Source organism: Macrobrachium nipponense, chromosome 3, assembly GCF_015104395.2.
Source record: "Macrobrachium nipponense isolate FS-2020 chromosome 3, ASM1510439v2, whole genome shotgun sequence".
Lineage (NCBI taxonomy): Eukaryota > Metazoa > Arthropoda > Malacostraca > Decapoda > Palaemonidae > Macrobrachium > Macrobrachium nipponense.
The window spans coordinates 137039378-137065884 of NC_087202.1; the positions used below are offsets into that span (position 1 = coordinate 137039378).

The 26507-nt window shown below is 41.8% G+C and overlaps 1 protein-coding gene across 1 annotated transcript in view; it reads right to left on the minus strand.

Moving 5' to 3' along the window:
- LOC135222535 (sodium-coupled neutral amino acid transporter 7-like) overlaps positions 1-26507 on the minus strand; it is a 456233-nt gene that overhangs the window by 424242 nt on the left and 5484 nt on the right. The window contains 2 exon segments of the mRNA XM_064260622.1: positions 21766-21803; positions 21806-21886. Of these exon segments, the coding sequence (XP_064116692.1) occupies positions 21766-21803; positions 21806-21886 (119 nt within the window).

Here is a 26507-nt window from a genome sequence, read left to right on the forward strand (position 1 = left end):
CAGATCATGCAAGCTTTTTATAAATATGCTCATAAATATCTAAAGAGGTGAAAGAGGGGTAATGGCTAATAATAGGTTTAAAGTGTTTTATATAATAATAAAGTCACATAGCTCTGCTCGCCTAGAGACAAGGGGTGGTACACTGCAAAGTTCACATGGGAGAGAAGGGTATTTGCTGAACAAGCAACTTGTCTCAGAGGTCGTTCCCCGTTTGCGAGGCATGTGCATTCGTTTGTACGCGGTATTACAGGCCTACTGGTTCAGGGTACTTGTGGAAGACGCATTCTTTGTGCAAAGGAGAGAACAAGCGGTTGCTCGAAGTGTCGGGAGAAAACGCCCATCGAAAAGGTAAGACACGTTCTATAAAAACTTAGAAAATCTGTTACCTTTTGGAAAAGAGAGAGAAGTGTGGAAATATTCTCTTTACGTAAATACTTTGAAAAGAGTGACGTGGGGTGTCTATATAACTATTATCTTTATTACAGATGGGTCCGATTCCATGGTTGATTAGGAATGGGATTCTTTAACTGATAACTGACGAATACTAGACAATGTGACTTGTTTGGGGTTTGAGTGTAACCTTAGTCCGGAAGGTAGAATGTTATCTTATTGGTTTTCTTTATGGGCAGATTTGGGTATTTATGCCATTATGACTTGTTAATCATTTTGTTCTTTGTTATAACCAATTGCTTTGGGAAATAAATTATATTTTTTATATTTACGCAGTCTTAATAAGCCTCGTGACATCTTACAGACAGGGCACCGTTGGCAACAGGTAAGAGTTCCCAGTTTGTGTAGTTTAGGAAATAAAGGGGGCGTAATAAATATACTGAAGGTCTGCTGTTGGTTTTAGTTCTTGTCTTTTACATTAGTATGTCAGTTGTAAATGTAATTTTGCAAAGAAAAGTATAAAGAAATATTAGAAAAAACAGGTACAAATAAAAAAGTTACTGAATCTTTGTTCTTGGTAAATTCACATCATATCTTTCAACAAATATGCTAAGAATTTTTTGTTGATTTTATTTGTTATGTTTTGATATTGTGTAAGCTGTAATTATAATTTTACAAAATAAAATAAAATTAATACAAAAAACAGATATAAGTTGATAAAATTTATGGTTATCGTGTAAAAAAGGCCCGACAAGGGATTGTCATTTTCAAATTCTCATGGAAGGTAGGGAAAATTTTTTAGAATTTTTTTCTTCCACCCATGAGCATTTGCATATAGTATTCCTCTATCCATTGATGTGTTTTTTCGTAAATTGGCCACCCTCAAAGTTTACCCGGCCTGAGGAGCTGCATATTGATTTTTATACCCGTCCATAAGGGTTAATGTCCATGTGAGGGGACGGAGGGAGGGCTCTGATCATGTAATTACCAGGTAAGTATAAATAAAACAACTTTATCATCAAAAAATCATTTTTATTTAAGTAAATTACCCAGTAATTATATAGCCGATTCCCACATTGACAGGGGTGGGATGCATGGACACTTCTACCCCAAAACATTATGAATGGTAATGAATGAGAAAAGAAAAAATATTGCCAAAATTAAGATAATGTTTGTTGTTTCCTCACCTGATAAGAAAGTAGCTACAGACTGATACTGCCTCTGGTTGGCAGTTGGCACTCGTCTTATCGCATAGTTGTGTAGCGGTATAGCTATGGAGTGCCTACTACTTCAGTACTACTTTGCAGCAAAGGACAATTCCGATGGCTAGCAAAGATAAAAACAATAGGTAGTCCCTGCTTATCGGCACTCCAGTTTTATGGCACTTGTCTAGCGCTGAAAATCGCAGTGTCGATAAGATGACAGGGAGTCCCATTAAGGCGCTTTTCAATTATATTCATCAGAAATTATTTCCAGGGTTGCAACGCCTACAACACTGATTTGGCAGATGAAATATGACACCAAATATGCAAAATAAACAATATCTGAAGTTTTTTTTGATGAAAAAATGCAATAAGAATGCAGTTGACATAGTTTTCAATGCACCCAAAGGATCAAAAGTAAGGTTTTCTTAGGATTTTTGATGGTGTTCCGGCTTACGACGATTTTCGGCTTACGATGCGTCTCAAGAACGGAACCCCCGTCGTACCCCGGGGACTGCCTGTATTGGCACTGATACAGACCTAACAGAGGCACCATTAACCACTTATCGATGGTGATGAGCGTTGAAACCCCCTGATTTTCGGTTATCAGCAATTTTCACTTATCATCGAGCAGTCGGAACAGAACCCCTGCCAATAACTGGGGACTGCCTGTATGTCCTGCCCAGAACTCAGTACTACAATACAACCAGAAGTAAAAAATTAAGTATACCCAAAAACCAAAGACACCACCACCACCACCACACTACCATAAAAGGACTGGAGGGTACTCCATGTACAGTACGTTCCTGAAATATGAGTGATCGGATTGTGCAATTACCCATTTATGTGGTCGTTAGTTCTCAAAAATGATATTGTTATGATACAATAAAGTTTGTTCATACTTACCTGGCAGATATATATATATAGCTGTATTCTCTGAAGTCCGACAGAATTTCAAAACTTACGACACACGCAGTGGTCGGCCAGGTGGTTAGTACCCATTCCTGTCACTGGGAGGCGGGTATCAGGAACCATTCCCATTTTCTATTCAGATTTTCTATTACCACTGTCTCCTGAGAGGAGGTGGATGGGCACTTTGATTATATATATCTGCCAGGTAAGTATGAACAAACTTTATTGTATCATAACAATATCATTTTGTTCATGAAGCTTACCTGTCAGATATATATATAGCTGAATCCCACCTTTGGAGGTAGGGAGAGACAGAATAGTATTTTAGGAAACATATACATGCAGATGATTGACATCTTGGTTCCATACCTGTTAGCATAGCTGACTTCGTGATTACTGTCACCCAAGTCGGCTTTTGCTTTACTAGTGTCTCCAGCAAGGTAGTGACCTGTATAGCTGGTGAGTTCTAGATGATCTGTCAACGGGAGCGTGAACAAAATGTGACTAGACCATATTGACCATACTATGAGGGCTAGGAAGTAAAATATATATTACCACGTGACCAACCTAGCCAAAGTTAAGGATGTTTAACTAAAGCTAAGAAATTGAGAAGTCCGCCACTGGCGGCCGACCCAACAACTATAATTAACAGCTCTTCCTAACCATTTTCTACAGGATAGGATGAGTGGTACTTCTTGCCCCCAAGATTGTGTCAGCGGACACGTATGGCCCTAGCGAGCAGCAATCTCATATGTCGTCTTCACATCTCGCAGGTAGTGTGAAGCGAACACAGAGTTGCTTCGCTAAAACGCGGCACTCAGGATGTTACTGAGTGCCATGCTCTATTGAAATGCCTCCGAGGCCGCGCCCTCACCTCGTGGGCATTCAGTTTAAAAGATTTCAAATCCTTGTCCAAACATGACGAATGAGCCTCTTTGTAAGAGCTCATTAAAAAGAACGCCAGAGCGTTCTTTGAAATGGGCAAGTCTGGTTTTTTTACGGAACACCACAGATTGTCCGAAGGACCTCGACTTCCTTTAGTTTTATCTAGATAAAACTTGAGAGCCCTGACAGGCCACAGGACTCTCTCTGGCTCTTGCCCAATAATTTGTGCCATCCCCTTGATATCCAAGTTTCTGGGCCAAGGATTAGACGGGTTTTCATTCTTAGCCAAGAACGAAACATGCCCTGTACACATCGTGCATACCAAGTGAGGATCTACTGAAGCTTTCGGTAGCCTCACCTTACTCTTGCAGACAACACAGTCTGAAACTAGCCGAACTAGATTCAGACATCTTATGCAAAGGTCAACCAAAACCAAATTGAAATCAATCTATGATAGCGTATGCCTAGCCACAAATCCAAGTCAATAAACCAAAAGACAATTAGGATACTTAAGCGGCAAGTTTGCAAAATCCTAAGACGGAGGTACTGAAAACCGGTGTTGACAGTATCGGCGACAGAGAAAATCTGATAGAAAATGGGAATGGTTCCTGATACCCGCCTCCCAGCGGCGGAAATGGGTACTAACCACCTGGCCGACCACTGCGTGTGTCGTAAGTTTTGAAATTCTGTCGGACTTCGGAGAATACAGCTATATATATATCTGACAGGTAAGCTTCATGAACAAAATAGATTTTCTGTATCTGTGAAGCCGTTCAGAGTCTGAGAGTTACGCCAGAAAACTTATCAAATCTATAGTTTTTTCAAGTATTTTAGGTGGGCGGCAGGGGAGAGGGGGGGGGGGGGGGGTGTGTTTGCTGGTATCTGAGAGAAGGGTGGGGGAATGCGAGAGAAATATTTCCTGTTCAGCCATTGGCTAAGACGGAAGGCTCCGCTTCACACATTTGTGATGTCATAGCGCAGTGTGTATGAAGGATTGGTATCATCATCATCGCCATACGTATTATTCAGATCTCCAAAGTGTACTCTGAATGATCGGTATCATCATCATCGTCATAGGTACGTATTATTCAAATCTGCAAAGTGTATTCTAAAGGCTTCTGCTCATGCACTAGCTAAGACAGAAGGCTCTGCCTCACGCATTTGTGATCATGGCACAGTGTGTTTGAATGATCAGTATCATCATCATCGACATACGTACTATTCAGATCTGCCTAGTGTATTTTGATTGTCCACATCATGTATACATCTGCCTAGAAGCCGAAGAGGAAGACCTATTTTCTTGAAACTGAAAAGCTTGTCCTTAAATTAAAGATGAAGGAAAGAGCAACTTCCATTTTGACAGCAGTCAACAACTTGAAATTTGTCATTGCTGAACATGAAGTAAGAATGTTTTCGTGTAGGTTAACTTGTTTTGGCTAACTTTTGGCATTAGATCATTTAATTTTTTTCTATTGCTGAAATAAATTTTGATGAGAATGATTAGAAAAGTGATTAACAGAGAAGCAGAGAGAGAGAGAGAGAGAGAGAGAGAGAGAGAGAGAGAGAGAGAGAGAGAGAGATCATTTGATCTAAACTTTTAAAGAAACTACCATTTCATATTGAATTTTCATCATTTCTTTTAAAAAATTGTAATTTCATATAAAATTTTGAATATTCATCAGTACTTTTTTATCATAGAATAAATTTACATTAAAACGATTACATAGTGAACGTGACGGGCAAAGAAACTGAAACAGGCGGTCATGACCAAGTTTGTTAGGCCTAATGGGAGTGAAGTGAAGACACGCATGATCCCCCAGTCCCCGAAACCTCAAATGGTTCACAAAACCTTCCTCCAGCAGAAGAACTCTTCACGGAGGATGAGATAGAGGAGTTTGAAGTTTTTTGTCAGAGGATAGGTAGAGGAAATCCCATCCAAAAGGTTTTTAAAGAAAATTACTGTATTGTACAGTATGCTTGCACCCAATGGTAGCAGTGTTTACACGTGGGAGTTTTCACCATCCTGGGTGTAATTTTAAACTTTTTAAAGTTATTAAAACTTTTTAATGTTTTACTTATCCATAGGAACAATTTCATATTAGAAAAAAATACAGTATAGTGCATAGAAAGTATTGAAAATGGGTAGTAAAATAGTTTGACTGGGTAAGTTGCTGTTTGCCTTGGCCCTAATGGAATTATTCCCATAAGGTATGTGTATCAAATTCTGCGATTTTCCAGTTTTGCAAGGTCGTGGATTGACTAAATTCTCGCATAATTGGGGACCATACTGTACTTCATACCTCTAGGCTTCCTTTCCTGCACCACACCAGCCAATAAAAACATGCCCAAGGTACTGACCTTATATATGGCTTCAATTTCACTCAACCTCAGGTGAGAAATGCGAAGCAAATGCAGACTTACATTTCCAAAAAGTGAATTGCAATATTGAAGAGAGAGATAAATTTTGTCGGAATGCCAACGAAGTGGCCACTACTTTAATTTCTTAAGGTTTGACTCTGCAAATTTGCAACAGGTCCTCTTCAACTGAGGTGTGAGCTTCCAAGATAATGTCCTTACGGAAGAATGCCAGGGCATTCTTAGACAGAGGTTTAGAAGGGTTCATAACTGAGCACCACCAACTGTTTGATGTTCCATGTATATTTCAAAGATCTCACAGGACACAACACTAACATCATCATGAGGACCCAAAATATTAGTTAGACTATTGATCGTGAAGGAACGAGGCCAAGGATGATTGATTGATTAATTGCGAGTTATCTGGCGTCACAACTACCAGGGTCACCGACGCCGAATACTAAATGTGATCTTTTAACTTTTATAATATATTATACAACATTCAAAATACCTTTATCTTTACGAGAGATATTTAAATTTGATTTAAAAAATAAAATAAATTTGATAAAAATAAAAATAATATTCCGATGAAAAGAATTGTGATTGATCACATAACAGTGAAACTATTAAAAAGAAAAAAAAAATTATATACTAAGACAGCACAGCTGTCAGATATACTTGAGAAGACCAGCTTCTTTGATAAAAGAGATAATGTTATTAATACATGCGCTTTCTCCCAACAGTTTTGCCATGCTATAATTACCCCCTGCTCCACTATTATAACCTAAAAAACGATTCCTAAGTTCCACCAGACTGGGACACTCAACCAGCAAATGCCTAACGGTTAGTGGAACTAAGCAATCGTCACAGAAGGGCTCATTCTCCCCATCCATCAGATAGCCATGAGTTAAACGCGTATGGCCAATACGTAATCTACACAATACAATCCCCCACTTCCTTGGTATTAGGTCATATTTCCAAGGGTGTGTCTGACTAGTAATTTCTTTCATTTTATTGGGGCCTACTCTGTCCCACTGAACTACCCATAAATGCTGGATGGATTTCCATATGTCATAGAATGTATCACGATATGGAACAGGGCATTTTCTTGGTATCAAAGTTTGCGCAGCTGATTTGGCTAGCTTGTCTGCCTCTTCGTTACCCGATATGTTCACATGGGCAGGAACCCAACAAAAAGAAACAATGCTCCCTCTATACTGGTGCAAGAAAATCCACTGCAAGATCTTCAACACCAAGGGATGATCAGTATTAAAGACTTATTTCCAGGGACTGTAGGCACTTTTGGAGTCACAAAATATTGTGTAGCCACACACTGGGAATGTTGTGATATGTTTCCAGTGCTACTAGGATGCCATACAATTCAGCTGTAAAGTTTGAGGCAACAGAAGGAAGTGCACCTCTTCGGTTAAAAGATTGGCTAAAAACTCCATATCCAAAGCCAGCATTGGACTTAGACCCATCAGTAATATAAACTTGTATCTGCATGCTCTGATACATGCTCTAAAAATATGGCCCTCATTTCCTCATCAGATTTATCCCTCTTTGCTCCACTGAAGTACCTGCAGAATTTCACATCAGGTAACCTCCAGACAGAGTACTGGGATACACAAAGGGGATGATTGGGAAATTTTTTTAATATTCGTATCCTCTAAAACTTTTCTAATTCTATAGCTAAAAGGAGTGGGATACCTTGGATGACTTTCGTAAAAACCGTTAAAAATATTTCTATTTGCCACAGCAAATGCCAGAGATTTGGGGAGTCTTTGCACTCTAAACCAGTACTGAAGTAATGATGACTGGCGATAGAGTTCAAGGGGCATCTCTCCTGCATCAACTAGCATACTAGGTATTGGTGACGAACGGAAAGCTCCTGTGGCTATACGAATACCTGAATGATGCACTGAATCTAAAATTTTTAAGTTAGATGAGGAAGCTGAAGAATAAACTTCACAACCATATGACAGCTTTTGACAAGATTAAAGATTTATGAAGCTTTAGTAAAAGATTTCTATCAGCTCCCCAACTGGTGTGAGAAAGCACCTTCAAAATGTGTAGAGCTTCTAGGCTCTTTGCTTTTATATTTGATATGGGGGACCCAAGTCAATCTACTGTCAAAAACTAGGCCTAAGAAGTGTGCTTGTTCTACACATGGGATTCTACGGCCATACAAATAGAGGTCTGGATCAGGATGCACTCCCCTGATCCGACAGAAGTGGACAGTAGTAGTCTTGCTAACAGAGATTTTAAAACCCTGTTCTCAGCCCAACTTACTATTTTATTTATTGTTAATTGTAGCTTTCTTCTGCTACAGTCATCCGGGTGGCAGCAAAGGATATTGACAAGTCATCCTACATAACAGTGTCTTTAAAACCTCTCTTGGAATGACAGCTACACACTGTTTATGGCCAGAGCAAAAAGTGTTACACTGAGAACACTACCCTGGGAACACCTTCTTCTTTTGGCACCTTTTCTCTGATAAAATACTGCCAACTTTAACTTTAAAATACCTACGATGTAAAAAGGATTTCACAAATAAAGGTAATTTGCCTCGTAGACCACTATTATGCATAGTCTTCAGAATCCCATGTCTCCAAGCAGTGTCATATGCCTTTTCTATATCAAAAAACACTGTCATGGTGTTGTTTGGAGGCAAAGGCCTCACAGACAGAGGCTTCAAGTTGCAGTAAGATGTCCAGGGTGCGTGCATTTTTTGAAAACCACACTGAGAAGGTGTTAGAATATTGTTGTGCTCTAGATACCACATCAGTCTTACATTTACCATTTTTTCCATCAATTTACACAAACAGCAAGTTAAAGCGATGGGGCGGTAACTTGCTGCACAGAGAGGATCTTTTCCAGGCTTAAGGAATGGTAACATGGTAGCTAATTCCCATATGCTAGGGTAGCTGCTTTCATCCCATATTCTATTGATAATACTTATTATAAAAAGTTTTGTGTTCCTTGAAATGTGTTTAAACATTTCATAAGGAATCTCATCTGGACAAGGGGCAGTGTTCTTGCTCCTAGATAAAGCAGAGTCAAATTCCCTTTCAGAAAACGGCATATTTATAGGATTCCAGCTTTCTTTGCTGAAAAGTTCAAGTTACCTGTTTGTTTCTTCCATCATTCTGAAATTATGTCCTGGGGAACTATCTGATTTCTCAGAGACTCTAGCGAAGTGTTCTGAAAATGTATTACTAACTTCTGCGGCATCAGTGACATGATTATTATTCACTTTAAGTACTGGAGGAGGATTGGGTGTAAATTTACCCTGAATTTTTCTTATTTTCTTCCAAATGCTACAAACTGGTGTTCTGCTGTTAATAGAGGATACATATCAGGCCCATGCTTGTCTTCTGGCAGCTTTCATGGCTTTTCAAAATCGTGCCCTACACTGTTTGTAAATTATGACATTGTCCAAGGTGCGGCATCTACGGCACCTGGTCAATGATGTCCTTGTAGCTCGGTGTAACAGCCTTAAGTCTTCTGACCACCACGGTACTGGCCGTCTCCTGAATAGTCCTTTAGTTCGAGGAATCGAGTGTAGACCTGCAGTATGTAATGTTCCATTGAGTAGATCAATGGCATCATCTACACTTGGGAAATCTTTTGCATCCCCCTCCAACTCACTCAAATCTTTGAATTTTCTCCAATTTGCTTTCTCTAAACACCATCGTGGTGATCTCGAGATAGGTGGGCCTTCATTGGTGTCGATCACAATAGGAGAATGGTCACTGGTATGCCAGTCATCACTTGTTCTCCAACTAAAATCAACACTGCAGTTGGAGCTACATATTGAAAGGTCGATGCAGGAGACGGTGCCTGTCTGAATGTGGTAATGGGTAGGTTCTCTAGTATTAAGTAGACCTATATCTTCATTTTCTATAGGCCAAGGATGAAAGGGAGACTCATCCTTGGCCAAAAAAAACAGTGCATAAGAGTAAACTGCATTCCCTTTCAAGAAACCTACTCTCTTATCCAAGGCATGAACTTCACTGACCCATTTCGCTGTAGCTAAGGAAACCAGGAAGAGGGTCGTTCTAGTCAGGTCTGATAAAGAAAGTGCATATGCTCAAATTGAGGACCAGACACCCATTTTAAAACTACGTCTAAATTCCATGAGAAGACAGGAACCTCGTTCTGTTTGGAAGTGTCAAAAGACTTAATCAGGTTTGACAAATCTGGATTAGTAGACAAATCCTTTCATCCATGGCAAAGGACAGAGTTCAATATGGCTTTATATCCCTTAACTGTTGAGGTGGATAGGCTTCATGAAGTTGTTAAATATGAAAAAATAAATCACATGGTATTTGAGTTAAGTTGTCTAAGTAGAGGAGATATTGTTCTCCTACATCAGATCCTAGAGATCTTCCACTTGTCTGGTACACTTTGTAAGAAGTCTGCCTTCTACATACATTTAGCAACAACTTCTGAAGCTGCTTTTGAAAAACCTTTCTTTCTAAGCAACCTCCTGACAGAGTAGACAAGTCTTGGTGAAATTATTTGAAGTGTGGGTAATTGAGTGGCTGAGGTTTTTGTGGAAACAGCCTTGGAAAGTCTACTAACAGGTTGATGAGGTTCAGAAACCACACTTTCGATGGCCAAAAGGGCACTATTAAAACAGGTGTTTTGGCAAGACTGAAATTTGTTGATCACTTGTCTGACCAAGTTAAACGGCAGAAAAGCATTCAGCTCTTTGTTCAACCAGTCTAGCAACAGTGCATCCACTGCCCACACTAGAGGATCTGGGACTGACAAACAAAACAGAGAAAGTCAATGATTTCTGGAAGAGGCGAACAGATCCACCATTGGTTTTCCCCAAAGTTTCTACAGATCCTGGCAGACCAGAGAATCTAAGGTCCAGTCTGTCAAGACAACCTGCTTGTGGCAGCTTAACTCACTTCACCAAAACATTGAGCTTCCTTTGAATAAGCCAGTCATGATCAGAGTGCAGTTCTGGTCCAACCAAAGAAGGTGACCTCTCACTGCTTTGTACAAGGAGAAAGAGCAAGTTTTCCCTTGCTTCCTGATGTAGAACACGGCAGTCGTGCTGTCTTAAACAGCTGCAACTGTCTTTTCATGCACTTCCAAAGCGAAGAATTGATGGCCTCATTATGTGAAACAATTTCTGTTCTTGGGACCAAGTACCTGATACCTCCTTGTTCCCCAGATGGGCACCCCAACCCAGATTTGATGCATCTGAGAAGTTCAGGCTGGTGTTCAAATAAAGTAGAAACTTCCCTTCCGACAATCTCTTTTTGGAGTTCCACCAAAACAGATCCTCCTTTACCTCTGGTGTGACAGGAAACATGAAGGAGTCCGGGAGGATCCTTATGTTCTGACTATTAAGAAATACTGCAAGGACCTCATATGAAGCCTGCCTAGGGAGACAAACTGTTCTATTGACGACAGCGTGCATAGAAGGTTCAGCCAACTGTTGGCTGAACATTTGCCAAGGGACAAAATCTCGTTTAACTTCTTCAAACATGACTATCCTTTTTGGGGAAGGAAAAACCTGAAAAGCCTGAGTCTATCATCGTCCCTAAATAATGAAGCATGCATCTAAGAGGAAGTAGGTTGGGATTTCTGTGCATTGACTTGAATTCCCAAATCTTGCACTACGGGTTTTGTTGAGGTCCTCCATACACTGTATCTCTGATCGTGCTCGAAGCAGCCAATCCTCGAGATAGAGGGAAATCCTGATTATCATTAAATGAAGCCACTTCCTTGGGAAGAAGCACTCTTGTGAACACTTGTGGAGCTGTCAAGAAGCCGAAATACGGAATGAAACTGAAATACTGTCTTCAAAGACAGACCTGGGGAACTTCCTTTAGTTGACACCTTGGGGACAATGAACAGTCAATTGAAAGCCAGAAGAGGTATCCCTCGCTATTTCTATGTTCTCTTTCTCGATGAGAGCCGAAACTCTGTTGGCAAAGACCCAAAAACTTCTTTGAACCTGAGGAGTAAGCCGTTGATACAACAGGAATGTTGACTATGGGAGGCTTCTTTGAAAACAGGATGATGTAACCCTCTTTCAGATGTTCACTATCCATGGCTCTGGGGTCTTCCCCTTCTAACACTCCCAAAATAATTGGAGTCTGACTCCGACTTGAGAACAGAGGACAATTTTCTCACTTCCAAGAGGACAATCTTGATGCGGACTTCTTAATAGAATGATGTGCCATGAAACAAGCATTCCCTCTGGTTCTAGGATATGACCTTTGTATGCTCTGAAAGTGCTGCGTCTAAGCACGAAGATTCCATCTAAAGCTGAAAGGGCTGCGTCTGAGCAGGAAGATTCTGTCTACAGTTGACAGCAGGAGTCTTTCTTGATCGTCTGGACAACTGTGACAACAAGTCTTGGGAGCTTTTCTTTTGTACATCTGAAGCAACTCCCAGTATTATAGGCTGAAAAAGATGACATCTACATAAGGAAGACTACAGACAAAGCCAATCTCTGTAAAGGAGTAACACCCTTTCTCGTAAGCGAGTACCAAAGTTCTCGTTTCTCAAGAATCCCTAAGGCGTAAATTTAGGAAGGCCAACTTCTGGGAGTCATCCCTGAATCCCTTGTCAATACAAAAGAGTACTCCTAGCCAACCAGAGGAGTAATCATCGGGTAACACAGGACCAACTGTCCATTCTAAAAAGCTCATTACTTCAAATACTTTGAAAATATTCTTCGAAACATGAGCAAGTTCCGAAGCAGAAAACATAACCTTTGCTGTAGTAAAGGCCGACCTCTAAGCAGAATCTACCAACCCTGAGTTGTCCTCCTGGGAGGAGGCAGATACTCCCAGGGAAGGGGCTTCTCCTGTAGCATATGAAAGTTATCTTCTCCTGGATAATCTAGGAGGAGGGAAGCTAAAGGCAGTCCTGCCTTGCTCCCTCTTCTCTGCAAGCCATCCATCTAAGTACTTCAATGAGAGCCCTCTTTACTAATGACGCAAGTACCATCTTTGGTAACCTGGAGAAAGTAGAAGGCTGCATGCCCATGAAAAAAGTCAATATGGACGAAGACAGTGCTGCTAGCAAAAAGAACTCAGAAAAAGTGCCCTAGAAGAACTCAAAAGAGAAGCGTAAGCCGAAGAAGGAGCCTCCGATCCCCTATACTATGGTCCTACAGCTTCTTTATCAGAGGAGACTGGTGATAAATATGCATGTGCCTGGGGAACCAACGGAACTTTGTTGAGTAACAGCAAAGTGTTATCTAGCTTACTCTGAATAGGATCAACACTCTTATCTGGAGCAATGGACTCCTGAACAATTGAGAGGCTCCTACCGAACCACGAGGGCGCATAACCATTACATCCACTGATGCCAACGAAGCAGAAGCATAAACTGGGCGCTCTAGTGTCAATGGGCTCTTGACTTCATCTGAACAATCAGGAAGTTCAGGCACTAACGGCAGCATGGGCACTTCAGAGCACTCTAAAGAGTAAGGGTGCTCCAAAGGAAGAGCAAGAAGCTTGGGTGCTCAACGAGGCTCTGACGAAGACATGCACAACCCTGGAAAGATGAGGACAAACTTTGGGCACTGAAGGAGCATCAGAATCCAAGGCAGTCCAACGAAAAATGCGCCGGGTGTCCCAATGACTGAAAGATGGGAACTCAGGATCCTTAAACTTCTTAACAGGGACTGCCAAAGGAAGCAACACATTTACTGCACATGTCTCCAGGGGATGAGACTTGTTCACTAAGTGCCACTGTCGCTTGGGGGAAGAATCCTCTAAATCAGATAAACTATGCATATCCAAAGACAGACCTTTCCAATGGCTCTTGGTTACAACCTGGGAAACATCAACAGGTTGAACCAAGAGGGCGACCTCCTTGGGCTACCAGTTTGACTCCCTCCCTGGCTTAGGGGAGTATGCCAATGACTTTCACCAAAGAAAACCGGTGGGACGAGCAGTCATCTCCTCCACTAACACTTCATCAACACTTTGTGCTACAGGGTGCTCTGACACATTCACTTTTTCCATCAGGACTTTCACTGAGGAACCAATATGCTCCATGGTCTCTACCAATAAAGCAAACTACTAGTCAAATTTTGCATCTAGACTGGCAATGAGGTTGGGATTGGAAGCTTGGGAGCCAGATGCAGGAGAAGATGGAACAGTAAGAGAACTGGGAATGGGGGCTATGGGCCATTGAAATAATAGGAACATGAGTATTAGAAGATTCCTGGCTAGCAACCTTTAGTACAATACCTTAAGATGAACTTGAGTCCGACATCATCAAGTAAGTAGTCAAATTGGGTCAAAACAGCAAAAAATCAATAACCACATCTCTAAAGAGAATCTACTGCTAACTAAATCATGCTGAATTGGCTAACAAGCAAAAATAATTCACAAATGGCACTGAAAAGTAACCAGAAAAGTCAAGAATTTCTAAACAAAGCTGCAGCCAACACCTAGTGAATAGCCATCAGTTGGCAGAAACAAAATGAGCTCTTTGCCAAGTGGTTCCTCTCCTTCCCCGAAAGTGGACTGGGTCATTATTACATACCCAAAATGGAAACCTAGTGCAACCAGTGAATTTCAAAAGTTAGGTTCTGGGTGAATGAAGCTCTTAGCTATGTAATTACCGGGCAAGATACCTACATAAAAGCATGGCTTATAAATCACCTTTATAAATGATTTCTCACTTATGTAAAACTCACTACTTTTCATAATTCTAAAAACCTCCCAGTTTGCACAGCTAAATCTCAAGTTGTATTGCAGAACATAACAGTGCAAAGCAGTTGGAGAACAGGCAAGATTAACCTCCAAAGAGGCCCTACCCCACTCCTACCGGACTTTGGTCTACAGACTTTTACTGAGACCAAAAGAGTAATGAAGTAATTCATATCCTAAGCTGCAAGTCGTACTGAAACCTTGAAAACTGTTGTACCTGAGAATGTATTCCCAAAAACCAAAGCAAATATTGATGTGTTGAGAGAGAGAGAGAGAGAGAGAGAGAGAGAGAGAGAGAGAGAGAGAGAGAGAGAGAGAGAGAGAAGGGGGGGGCCTACAATTTTCCTAACATGACACACAAAGGGAAAGAGTTGGTTGTGTCTGCAACAAAGGGAAAGAGTTGGTTGTGTGTGCATGTTTGTTGACCATATACCCTCACAGGCACAGCCAGGAATGCATCAGTCAACTAAAGTGTATTTGTTTGTTCACCATCCACCCTCACAGCAGTTGAGGTACACTAGACATGCACTACAACAAAGATAACTCTGAACATATTAACTTGACTGACTACGTATAGCTCTGTTCTAGAACAATCTAAACATTCTGGAAATTACTGCACTTCCCTGAACCACAAAATACCAAAGTATTTTATATTGAAATGTAATCAAGATGAATTTGGAGCAGCAGCATTTTCAGACTCCCATTCTCTCAAAATAAAAAAAAAAAAGATTACTGTGAACATGAGTACAAGGTTGCATTTCCACTTGAACATCCTCCTGTTTTACTTAAGAGTATATTTAAAAGTAAGATATATATGTACTGTAAATAGCTGAATCCATTACCATCACTAAGAAGCCACATCTGAATAAATGTATATATACAACTTTCCTTTGAAATTTCTATAGAAAAATCTTAGTCCTTTTTTAATGTCTATATTTTGTAAATGGAAATAGGCATAAGCATATCTGTTACTGGAATATAATCTAATTTGAACTGCTCAATATCGGCCAATAATTAACAATAATAATATACCACGTAATGTATACAATTTAGAAAACAGTTATCACCAAACAATAGGTAAGGTACAGGGCTGTATCTTATCTTCAAATTACACCACCTTTGAAAATTATGTAATGCACACTTTACATATAACTAAACATATTACAGTTGAAAGTAAGATATATATGTACTGTATATAACTGAATCCATTACCATAACTAAAAGCCACAACTGAATAAATACATATACTATACAACTTTACTTTGAAATTTGTACAGAAAAATCTTAGTCCTTTTTAATGTCTACATTTTGTAAATGGAAATAGGTATAAGCATATCTGTTATTGGATTAAAATGATATTGTTAAGATACAATAAAGTTTTGTACATACTTACCTGGCAGATATATACTTAGCTATAGACTCGGTCGTCCCCGAACAGAATTTGGCAAAACTCGCGGCACACGCGACAGGTAGGTCAGGTGATCCACCATTCCCGCCGCTGGGTGGCGGGGTCTGGAACTATTCCCGTTTTCTAAGCCATAATTTCTCTTCCACCTGTCTCCTGAGGGGAGGCTGGGTGGGCCATTAATCGTATATATCTGCCAGGTAAGTATGTACAAAACTTTATTGTATCTTAACAATATCATTTTTGTACAAGTAACTTACCCAGCAAGATATACTTAGCTGATTGGCACCCTTGGTGGCGGGCAAGAGACAGCTAAAAACAAAATAATATTTAAACTAAATACATTAAAAAACAGGAAAAACAACCTATGTTCTTGGATAACATAATCCATAGTTCCTACCTTATTGGGCTGAAGACTTCATGACTACTGTCGATGAGTCTGCTTGCCTCAAGAGTTTTCAACGAGGAATGAACCTATGGTTGAATAACTCTTTGGAATCGTGTCAATGGGGGCTAGCCCGCTTACGCGACAGAGCCTATACTGGATCGTACCAATGGGGGCTGACCCACTTACATGGTAGAGCCTTGACCTTTTGTCATATCAATGGAGACTCGCCCTCTTACATGACAGAGTTAAGGTTATTAAACAAATCACAAAGAGCACTGAAGCCAATCCCGATCCTGACCATGTTAGTCTTGTTACAATCTATGAATTGTAAGAGGGTCCCTATTCCCTCTGACAAATTAACCAATAAAAACAACCACCAATAAACAGTAATTTAAGCCTTAAACTAAATAGGAAGGATTAGCCTCCAGCCCCTTCTCCCAGCACTGAATTCGCCGAAACATACGCTCCCAGAGCAAAGCACTTTTTCGTACGAAATTTTAACATCTCTTAGTAATTCGAGGCGAACACCGAATTACATCTCCAAAATGTCGACTCTATAAGAGCCTGAAGCGACCATGTTTTGTGAAATGCCATCGACGTAGCTAGGGCTCACTTCATGATCTCACTCTGAGAACCTTGAAAAATGCTCTTCTTCGCATTTAAGGTGAGCTTCCCTTATTACATCTTTTATGAAGAATGTAAGGGCGTTCTTAGAAATCGCTCTTTTCGGATCTCTTACAGAGCACCAAAGACTTTCTTCTGTACCTTTCAGCAACTTCTTCTTCTCCAGGTAGAACTTGAGTGCCCCTGACTGGACACAAAGTCCTTTCTAGTTCTCTCCCTGTTAATGAAGATATTCCTTTTATCTCAAAGCTTCTCGGCCAGGCTTTGAGGGATTTTCATTTTTCGCTAGAAAAAATGGTCGAAAGGAGCAAATCGCTGAATCTTTCTTAAACCCCACTTTACCTCCAAAGCTTGCAACTCGCTCACTCTCTTGGCTGTTGCTAACGCAAAAGGAATAAAGACTTTCTTGTTAAGTCCCTAAACGAAGCTGCGTGAGACGGTACGAATTTTTTCCGACATTAGGAACTTGAGGACCACATCCAAGTTCCAGCTAGGCTTCTTGATTACATGTTCGTTTCGTGGTCTCAAAAGACCTTATAAGGTCATGAAGATCTTTATTGTTTGTCAGATCTATTCCTCTATGTCGAAAACTGAGGCCAGCATACTTCTGTAACCCGTCACTGTTGAAACTGCCAGGTTACAGTCTTTTCTCAAATATAGGAGAAAATCTGCGATTTTCAGTTCCACAGAGGTACTGGAGGAGGATATTTTCTTTTCCTTACACCATCTCTAAACAACTCCCACTTCGACTGATATACTTTAGAAGTGGAGACTCTTCTGGCTCTTGCAATAGCCTTCGCCACTTCTCGTGAAAAGCCCCTTGCTCTGACAAGTCCTTCGACAGTCTGAAGGCGGTCAGACTTAGAGCGGGGAGGTTTTTTTGTGTCAAACCGCTGTCGAAGTGGGGTTGTTTGAGAAGATCGTTCCTTAGTGGAAGCGATCTTGGAAAATCCACTAACCACTCCCAGCACCTCTGTGAACCAATCGAGAGCCGGCCAAAAGGGAGCGATGAGGGTCATTCTTGTTCCTTCCGAGCAAGCGAACTTCCTCAACACTTCTCCTACTATCTTGAAAGGAGGAAGGCGTACGCGTCCAAGCCCGTCCAATCTAGCAGAAAGCTGTCTACTGCTACTGCTTGAGGATCCGAGATCGAGCAATAGGTTTCTAATCTGTGATTCTTGTTGGTCGCGAACAGGTCTATATTGGGCCTTCCCCACAGATGCCAAAGTTGTTGGCAAATCTGAGGATTGAGAGTCCATTCCGTGGGTAGGACTTGTTCTTTTCTGCTTAACAGATCTGCCCGGACATTTTTCTCTCCCTGCACAAACCTTGTGAGGAGAGAGATCTTCCTTTCCTGTGCCCAAATCAGCAGATCCTTTGCTGATTCGTACAGGAAAAGGAATGCGTCCCCCCTTGCTTCTTTATATAAGCGAGGGCTGTTGTGTTGTCCGAGTGAATCTGAATCCCCAGACCTGAGACCTGTTCCTCGAAATGAACCAAAGCTAGATGAATGGCTGTTAGCTCTTTCTTGTTGATGTGCCAGGACACTTGTCTCTTTCCCAAATGCCTGACACTTCTTGCGAACCTAGGGTCGCTCCCCACCCTGAATCTGAGGCGTCTGCAAACAACGCTAGGCGCGGGTTCTGTAAGCGAAGGGAGATTCCTTTGCTTAGTTTCTGTGGATCTAACCACCTTCAGATGGTCTACTCTTTCTCTCTGGTCTTCGACCTCTAAGAGGGCTCTAGAAGAGGAGGCCCCTCGAAAGGGCTGAACAAAAGAGGGTCTCTCTTTCTTCTCTATCGGCACTGCCGGCCTAACTTCTTGGCTGAGTGCGTGAGGAGATCTTGAGTTGCCTTCTCCGTAAGAGATTTCGAAACCTCTCTAACCGTCTCTTGTGGAAAAAGGTGCGGGATAAAGGAGCAAAAAGAAGAGATGTCCTTTGCAAGGGTGATACTGCTCTTGCTAAGAAAGAGCTAAAGACAGATCTCTTCTTCAATACTCCCATTCCAAAAAGAGAGGCAACTTCCACAGAACCGTCCATGACCGCTCTGTCCAGGCAAGCCCGGACGCTCGAAAGTTCCTCCATGGAAACAAAGTCCGTGTCCTGAGCTCTCTTCGCTAATGCTCCTAAAGCCCAGTCCATAAAGTTGAAGACTTCTAGGTTTTAAAAGAAAGAGGCCCTTTAGAAGGTGGTCCAGCTCACACATGCCCCAAGTCGCCTTAGCAGACAGCAACGACTTCCTCCTAGCAGAGTCCACTAAGGAAGCAAAATCCGCATCCGCGGAAGAAGGCAGACCTAACCCCATCGGCTCTTTGGTCTCATACCACCTTCTGGTTTGCCTGTTAACTTGGAAGGAGGGCAGGAAAAAAACTGTCTTGCCCGCTTCCCTTCTGGAAGTCAACCACTCTGAAAAAAGTTTTCAATGCCTTTTTCATACAAAGAGCGGGCGCATCTTAACGAAGGAAGACGATTTGAGAGCTTTAGTGCTGGACATCAACGATCCTGGTGAAGGAGGGTCCGCAGGATGAAGGGAGTCTCCGAACTCCTTTAGCAGCAAAAGAGAAAGTCTCTTGTAGTCCGAAACTGCTACATCTACAGGCTCTTCGTCTTCCGATATCTGGTCCAACTGATCTACAGAACGGATATCGTTTTGGGAGTGATCTGGCTCTTCCCGGGAGAAGAACTCCTTTCCCGAGAAGGGGAGCGCGGAACATTAGCACTCCTATACGAAGAGTGAGGCTCCTGTCTGTCGGCAACACTCTTGTGCCTACTAGACTCTTGTTGTCTAGGTTCGTCGGGTTCGTGGCGCTTGCTAGGCTCCTGGCGTCCTGATTCAGGGCGCTTGAAAAGATCCCCGCGTCCTGATTCCTGACGCTTAACAGGCTCTTGGCGCCCTAACACTTGACGCCTAACGTAACTCCTGGCGTCCTGTTTTCTGGCGTCCTAACTCCTGGCGCTCTGACTCCTGACGCCCTGACTCCTGGCGCCCTGACTCCTGGCTCCTGGCTCCTGGCATAGCGTCCTGATTCCTGCCTTCTAGCAGAATCCTGACGTCCTGAATCCAGAGTTCTAAGAGGCTCTTGACGTCCTTTCTTGCGTTCCTTGCTGCCTCTTTGTTTTGCGCCTGTCTGGCTCCTTGGTCCTGAAGACCCAAGGGATCCTGATACCTAAATCGGTTCCCGGTTCCTTGCACCTAAACCGATCGAGACTTCTGCTCGATGCGCTGTATCTAAGAGGGCGCTTCGGGGAAGACAGCCTATAGGGCGAAAGGGCTCTTCTCTCAGGAGAACAACTCCTATCCGACGAGTCTCTCGACGAAGGCGATAAACGTCCTGGAGATCGTGAGAGTTCTCTCCTATACGAAGAAGGACGCTTAGCAGAACTCTTAACAGGGAGCGAGACATCCTTCCTCCTTGTAGAGTCCTTAGCAAAAGAGCCTACGAGCGAAGCTAATTGCTCTTGCAGATTAACCAAAAACTTCTTGTCGATCCTGAAGAGCAGGCTCCTCTTGTCTAGTCTTCTTAGGTCCCGAAAGGCCAATCCTCGGGGGGAAAACGCTCTGGGCTGGAGTCAGCAGCGTCTCCTTTAGGCGCCTTCCAGGCTCTCTTCAAATGGGCGCGAACGGGGAGGCCGAACTCCATCCTCGTCTAGGAGAGGAAGAGTCTGAGGCCGAAAAAACACTCCTTTAGGACGCCTTTTCTGCGGCAATCCGAGGCAGCCTGGGACTTAACAACAGGTTCTGCCGAAGGGGACGCCTGACCGTTGGGGATGTTCTGCATCCCCCTCCCTGCGGCTTTCGACATTCCTCCTCCCCTGGTCCTGGGAGTTTGGAAGAGGTCTAGGCCTAGGAGCAATGAGGAACCGGTCAGACGCCCCCTCCACTGCACTGGGACACTGACAATCACAAGTCATAATCCACCTCTTACCTTGGTTTAGAGCTCGTAGCTGAGCTTGAAGTTCTTAATTGAAGCTTTTACATTTTCCCTCTCTGACGAAGAATCTTTGGATTCAGAACAGGGAGAAGCAGCTGAGGCTAAGGGAAAATTGTTAGATGGAGAGTTAATTTCTTGTTCTAAGGAGCAAGATCTACTAGATGACCTGAGCTGAAGCCTTCCTCACTCTATCTCTCTCAAGCTTCCTAACATATGATGATAATTTCCTTCCATTCAAGCTCCGTAAGGTTCTCGCATTCCACACAGGTGTTAATAAAGAACATTCATTCTCCCTGCATTTAGCGCAAATACTATGCGGATCCAATGCCGATTTAGGCAGCCTAACCTTACAGTCTTCCCTACTGCAAACTCTAAACATAGGTGAAGCCTTAGTGTCAGACATCGTGAAAGAGTAGTCAAAACCAAAGTCGAAAAACAGTCCACAATAAGCGTATGCCAAGCCAGAGAAAAAACAGAATACGTCACCAAAAAACCAATCCAAATTCTCGGCAAACGAGTTGAAATCCAAAGATGGAGGAACGAACAATAGGTGTTGTCCGTTCAACGACAGAGAAATTATCGGCTTAGAAAACGGGAATAGTTCCAGACCCCGCCACCCAGCGGCGGGAATGGTGGATCACCTGACCTACCTGTCGCGTGTGCCGCGAGTTTTGAAATTCTGTCGGGACGACCGAGTCTATAGCTAAGTATATATCTGCTGGGTAAGTTACTTGTACAAAAATGTAATTTGAACTGTTCAATATCTGACAATAATAATAATAATAAAATAAAAAATAAAATAATAATAATAATAACATACCAAATAATGTATGTACACAATCTAGAAAACAGTAATAATCACCAAACAAGAGGCAAGGTATAGTGCTGTATCTTATCTCCAAATTACACCCCCTTTGAAAATTATGTAACGCACACTTTACAAATAACTAAATAGATTACAGCTGTACCTACCACATGAATACATTTCCAAGAAACTATTCCACCTGCTTATGGAATGCTTCTGGAAAATTTAAAAGTCCTGCTCCCAATCCAGCATTGACTATGAGGAACATGGCTTTTACCCAACTAATACCTGAAAAGCATCAAGTCTGATTATAGCACACTGAGGAAGTATTGCTTCAAATGCAAATGCAAAATGAAAACACTTAAACTTGAACATAATATGTATTAAAAACAATTACGTATGCAATAATGATACAAGAAAAAATTACTACTTACTCAATTTGTCAAATAAATATTTGTAACAATTAGCATAGTATTACAAAAGGAATGTAGCAGCATACTGTTATCTCATACTAAGAGTAATCATTTTTAGAAGTTTCATATTTCACAACTGCAATCTAAATATATGAACAATAGTTTTAGTATGACACCTCCCACCCAACTAAGCAGCTGATAAAACAGTCATGTCAGCACAATAGTAAGGCCTAAGAGTTGTATGAAAATACAGCTATAGCTAGGTTACAATGCCATATTCTAAGTGCAATACCTAGAAACAGCTCACTTCAGCCGCATTTGTCACAGACATTTGGAAAGATGATACTTCTATGATAAAATAAAATTTTATATATACAGGCAGTCCCCGGGTTAGGACAGGGGTTCTGTTCTTGAGACACATCATAAGCCGGAACATTGTCAAAAATCCTAAGAAAACCTTACTTTTAATGCTTTGGGTGCATTCAAATTATGTTAACTGCATTCTTATTACATTTTTCATAAAAAAAAACCTTCAGATATTGATTATTTTGCATTTTTAGTGTCATATTTCTTGTGGCAGATCAGCGTTGTAGGCGGCATAACCCTGGAAACAATTTCTGATGAATATAATTGAAAAGTGCCTTAACCTCAGACAGTTGTAAGCCGATCCCGTCATAACCCAGGGACTGCCTGTACTTAACATTGTAAGCCGATCCCGTCATAACCCAGGGACTGCCTGTACTTACCAAGTAATGACATAACTAACAGTTTCTAGTATCAGCAGCTAAAATTCTAAATTCGCGGAAGCGATTCTTTTGTTTCGGTTGTGGCTAACTAGTCCCGCCCACTTTCAGGAAGAGAAACAACTGAGCCAGGTACAGTAGACCCTTGACTCACGAACGCATTGACCCACGTACAACTCGATCCCCGACCAAAATTATAGGTAAAATTTCACCCTTGACCTACGAACTAACTTTGAGATACGAACAAAAAAAAATGTGGAAAATAAAAATTCTGTTTGGGTCATGAACTAATTTTGAGACATGAACATTTGAAAAATGCTGGAAATTTCTGGAAAATAACAATTCACTTTGTTTCACAAACTAATTTTTAGACACAAACATTTGAAAAATGCGCGAAATCGCCCAGCACACGTGAGAGCGTTTGAGTTGCCATGGGAACAGCCATCCTCCAGCCGCCCACGCGGCGGCGTCACCCAAGCATCGCTCTTTGTCTCATCTCATTGAGTACAAGACGTTCGTCAATTCGCTTAGCATTTTTTGCGCTAAAACTTGTGATTTTCTTCATAATGGGCCCTAAGAAAGTGAAGAGTGGTGGTGAAAGTAAGAAAGTGAAGAGTGATGGTGAGAAGAGGGTGCAGAGGAAGATAACCATTGAAATAAAGAAAGAAATTATAGAAAAGTTTGAACGTGGTGTTCGCGTGACCGATATCGCAAGTGAGTACAAGATGGCCAAGTCGACAATTTCGACAATTTTGAAAAACAAGGATGCCATTAAAGAAGCAAATGTTGCGAAGGGAGTGACAGTACTAACCAAGATGAGAGATCGCAAACCCTCGAAGAGGCAGAAAAAATAATTTTGAAGTGGGTACATGAGAAACAGATGGCAGGTGATAGTGTAAACGAGCCGATCATCTGCGAGAAAGCTCGGCAAGTGTATCAGAGTTTGCTGAAGGAAACTCCTTCTACTAGTGCCACGCCAGATGATTTTAAGGCTAGTAAAGGGTGGTTTGATAACTTCAAGAAAAGAACTGGATTGCACTCTGTAATTAGGCATGGTGAGGCTGCTAGCGCAGACAAAGGCTGCTGCTGAGGCATTCGTGACTGAGTTTGCCGAGTTCGTGGAGGCCGAAGGATACGTCGCTCAACAGATTTTCAATTGTGATGAAAACAGGCCTCTTCTGGAAGAAGATGCCCAACAGGACATTTATCACCCAAGAAGAGAAGGCGCTCCCAGGCCACAAGCCAATGAAGGATAGGCTTACGCTTTTGTTATGCTCAAACGCAAGTGGCGACTTGAAACTAAAGCCGCTACTTGTCTACCATTCAAATAACCCGCGTGCCTTTAAAGCAGCACAACGTAAATAAGGCCAGACTGCCTGTAATGTGGAGGGCCAATACAAAAGCATGGGTGACACGGAACTTGTTTATGGAGTGGATTGATGAAGTGTTTGCGCCGACCGTGAGTCAGTACCTAACAGAGAACAAGCTACCCCTGCGGTGCCTTCTGATCATGGATAATGCCCCGGCACACCCTTCGTACTTGGCTGACTGCAGTGAACATGACTTCATTCAGTTCAAGTTCCTTCCACCCAACACGACCTCTGTTCTCCAGCCCATGGACCAACAAGTCATTAGCAATTTTAAGAAATTATATACGAAGGCGCTCTTCTCCAGATGCTTCCGTGTAACTGAAGAGACAAAAATTTAACCTTAAAAGAATTTTGGAAGAAGCACTTTAATGTTTTTCACTGCATAACCCTCATTGATAACGCATGGACTGAAGTTACGTACCGCACATTAAATTCTGCGTGGAGCGGAAAACTTTGGCCCCAGTGCGTAACTGTCCGTGACTTTGAGGGCTTCGATGCAGAGATTGTGCAAGAAATTGTGTCCATGGGCAACAGTATGGGTCTACAAGTCAACGACGAAGATGTTGAAGAATTGGTCGCTGAACATTCAGAAGATTTGACTGCGGACGAACTTGTTCAACTCCACAAAGAGCAGCAGGAGCAACTTGCTCGGGAGCAATCAACTGACGAAGAGGAGGCTGGGGAGGAAGTTACAGATGTCAGCAGTGATGTGATAAAAGCCGCATTGGAAAAGTGGAATGATGTCCAGTGCTTCCTTGAATTGTATCATCCGACAAAATTGTTACGAACAGGATCGTGAATATGCTCAATGAAAATTTAATGAGCCATTTCAGAAAAGTTATGCAAGGAAGGAAAAGGCAACAGACATTGGATAAGTTTGTGATTAAACGTTCACCAAAAAAACCTAGAAGAGTTGAATCTCCGGAACGAGATCTCCCCGACCTGGATGGGGGAGGGTCTCCTTCCGCACAATAACCTCCTCCCCACCCACCACCCTCCTCTTCTCTTGTCCGTCAAGCCAGAAGTCTCGCCAGTCATAGTAAGTGTTCACTTTACAAACGTTTTTATAGTGTTAGTTTACCATTTTAAATTATATTATTAGATATATTAAGGTTTTTTACACTGACTTTTACATTATCTGGTGAAAATAGGCAAAATATACATAATATATATTGGTTCGTAGGGGTCGAGAACCAATTAATAATTATTCCCATTAAACCTTATGGGGAAATTAGCTCCGAGTCACGAACAATTTGGAACACGACCAAGGTCTAGGAACGGATTGTGTTCGTGAGTCAAGGGTCTACTGTATTTCAATTTGTTTATGACCTAAAATCCATGTGTGGGGAGGAGGGGAGGCCTCCCATTCTATATAACTTGGTAAAAATATGTAAAATTTTATTTTATAAGAAAAATGTCATTTTACTTAAGTAACTTACCAAAAAAGGTTGGAAGGGATGCTTCCCAAATTCCCCTCCCTAACACCATGCCAGCCACTGATAAGGAACCTAAAGTACTGTACTCATTATATGCTGTCTCTACTTCCTTTAAATAGTGTGATGCAAACACTGACTTGCATCTACCATGGAGAGGTTCTTGAATGTTAAGGATGTGGAAATCGCTCTGATTTCATGTGCCTTTACTTTGAGGATAGGGAGACACTCCTCTCCTACAACATGGCTGTGGGGCCTAGTATAGTTTTTGTGGTGCCATATGAATTGGATCCCCCTCAAGTATGAGGAACACCTCTCCGGACACAGTCAAGTACAGCAGTCCCCGGTTATCAGCGGGGTTCAGTTCTTGGCTGGGGTGCCGATAAGCGACAACCGCCATTAACCGAAACTCCACAATTTATGGTGCCGAGTTTTGGTTAATGGCACCTCTGTAGGTATGCTATGACGCCACAACTCTATTATCAGCATCTTATGGCACCAATGACCGAAACTTGGCCATTATGCTCCCATAAGTTGCAGATTTTAGGGTGCTAGAAAAGTGCCATAAAACCGGATCCACCGATTAACCGGGGACTGGCTCTACCAAGTTTTAAGATTTGTTTTAGCCAGTAACATTGTGCTGTTAGCCTAGTACTGTTTTTTCTGTGTTTCCTTTTCACTTAGCCATATACGTACCTGCATTGGACAAAGTACGATGGATCCCTCGTATTCACATGGGATGCATTCCAGACAGGCACCCGCCCAAAAAAAATAGCTAGATTCCACGAATATTTAGAAACCCTATAAAAGCGCTAAGAATTGCCTATTTTGTTAGTTCAAACTCAAGAAAAACCCATCAAATATGCTTATATCTGGTTTGTTTAATAGTTTATCACAAAAAGTGCATTTAATCATTAAATTTATAGGAAAATACGGTAATTTGTGGATAT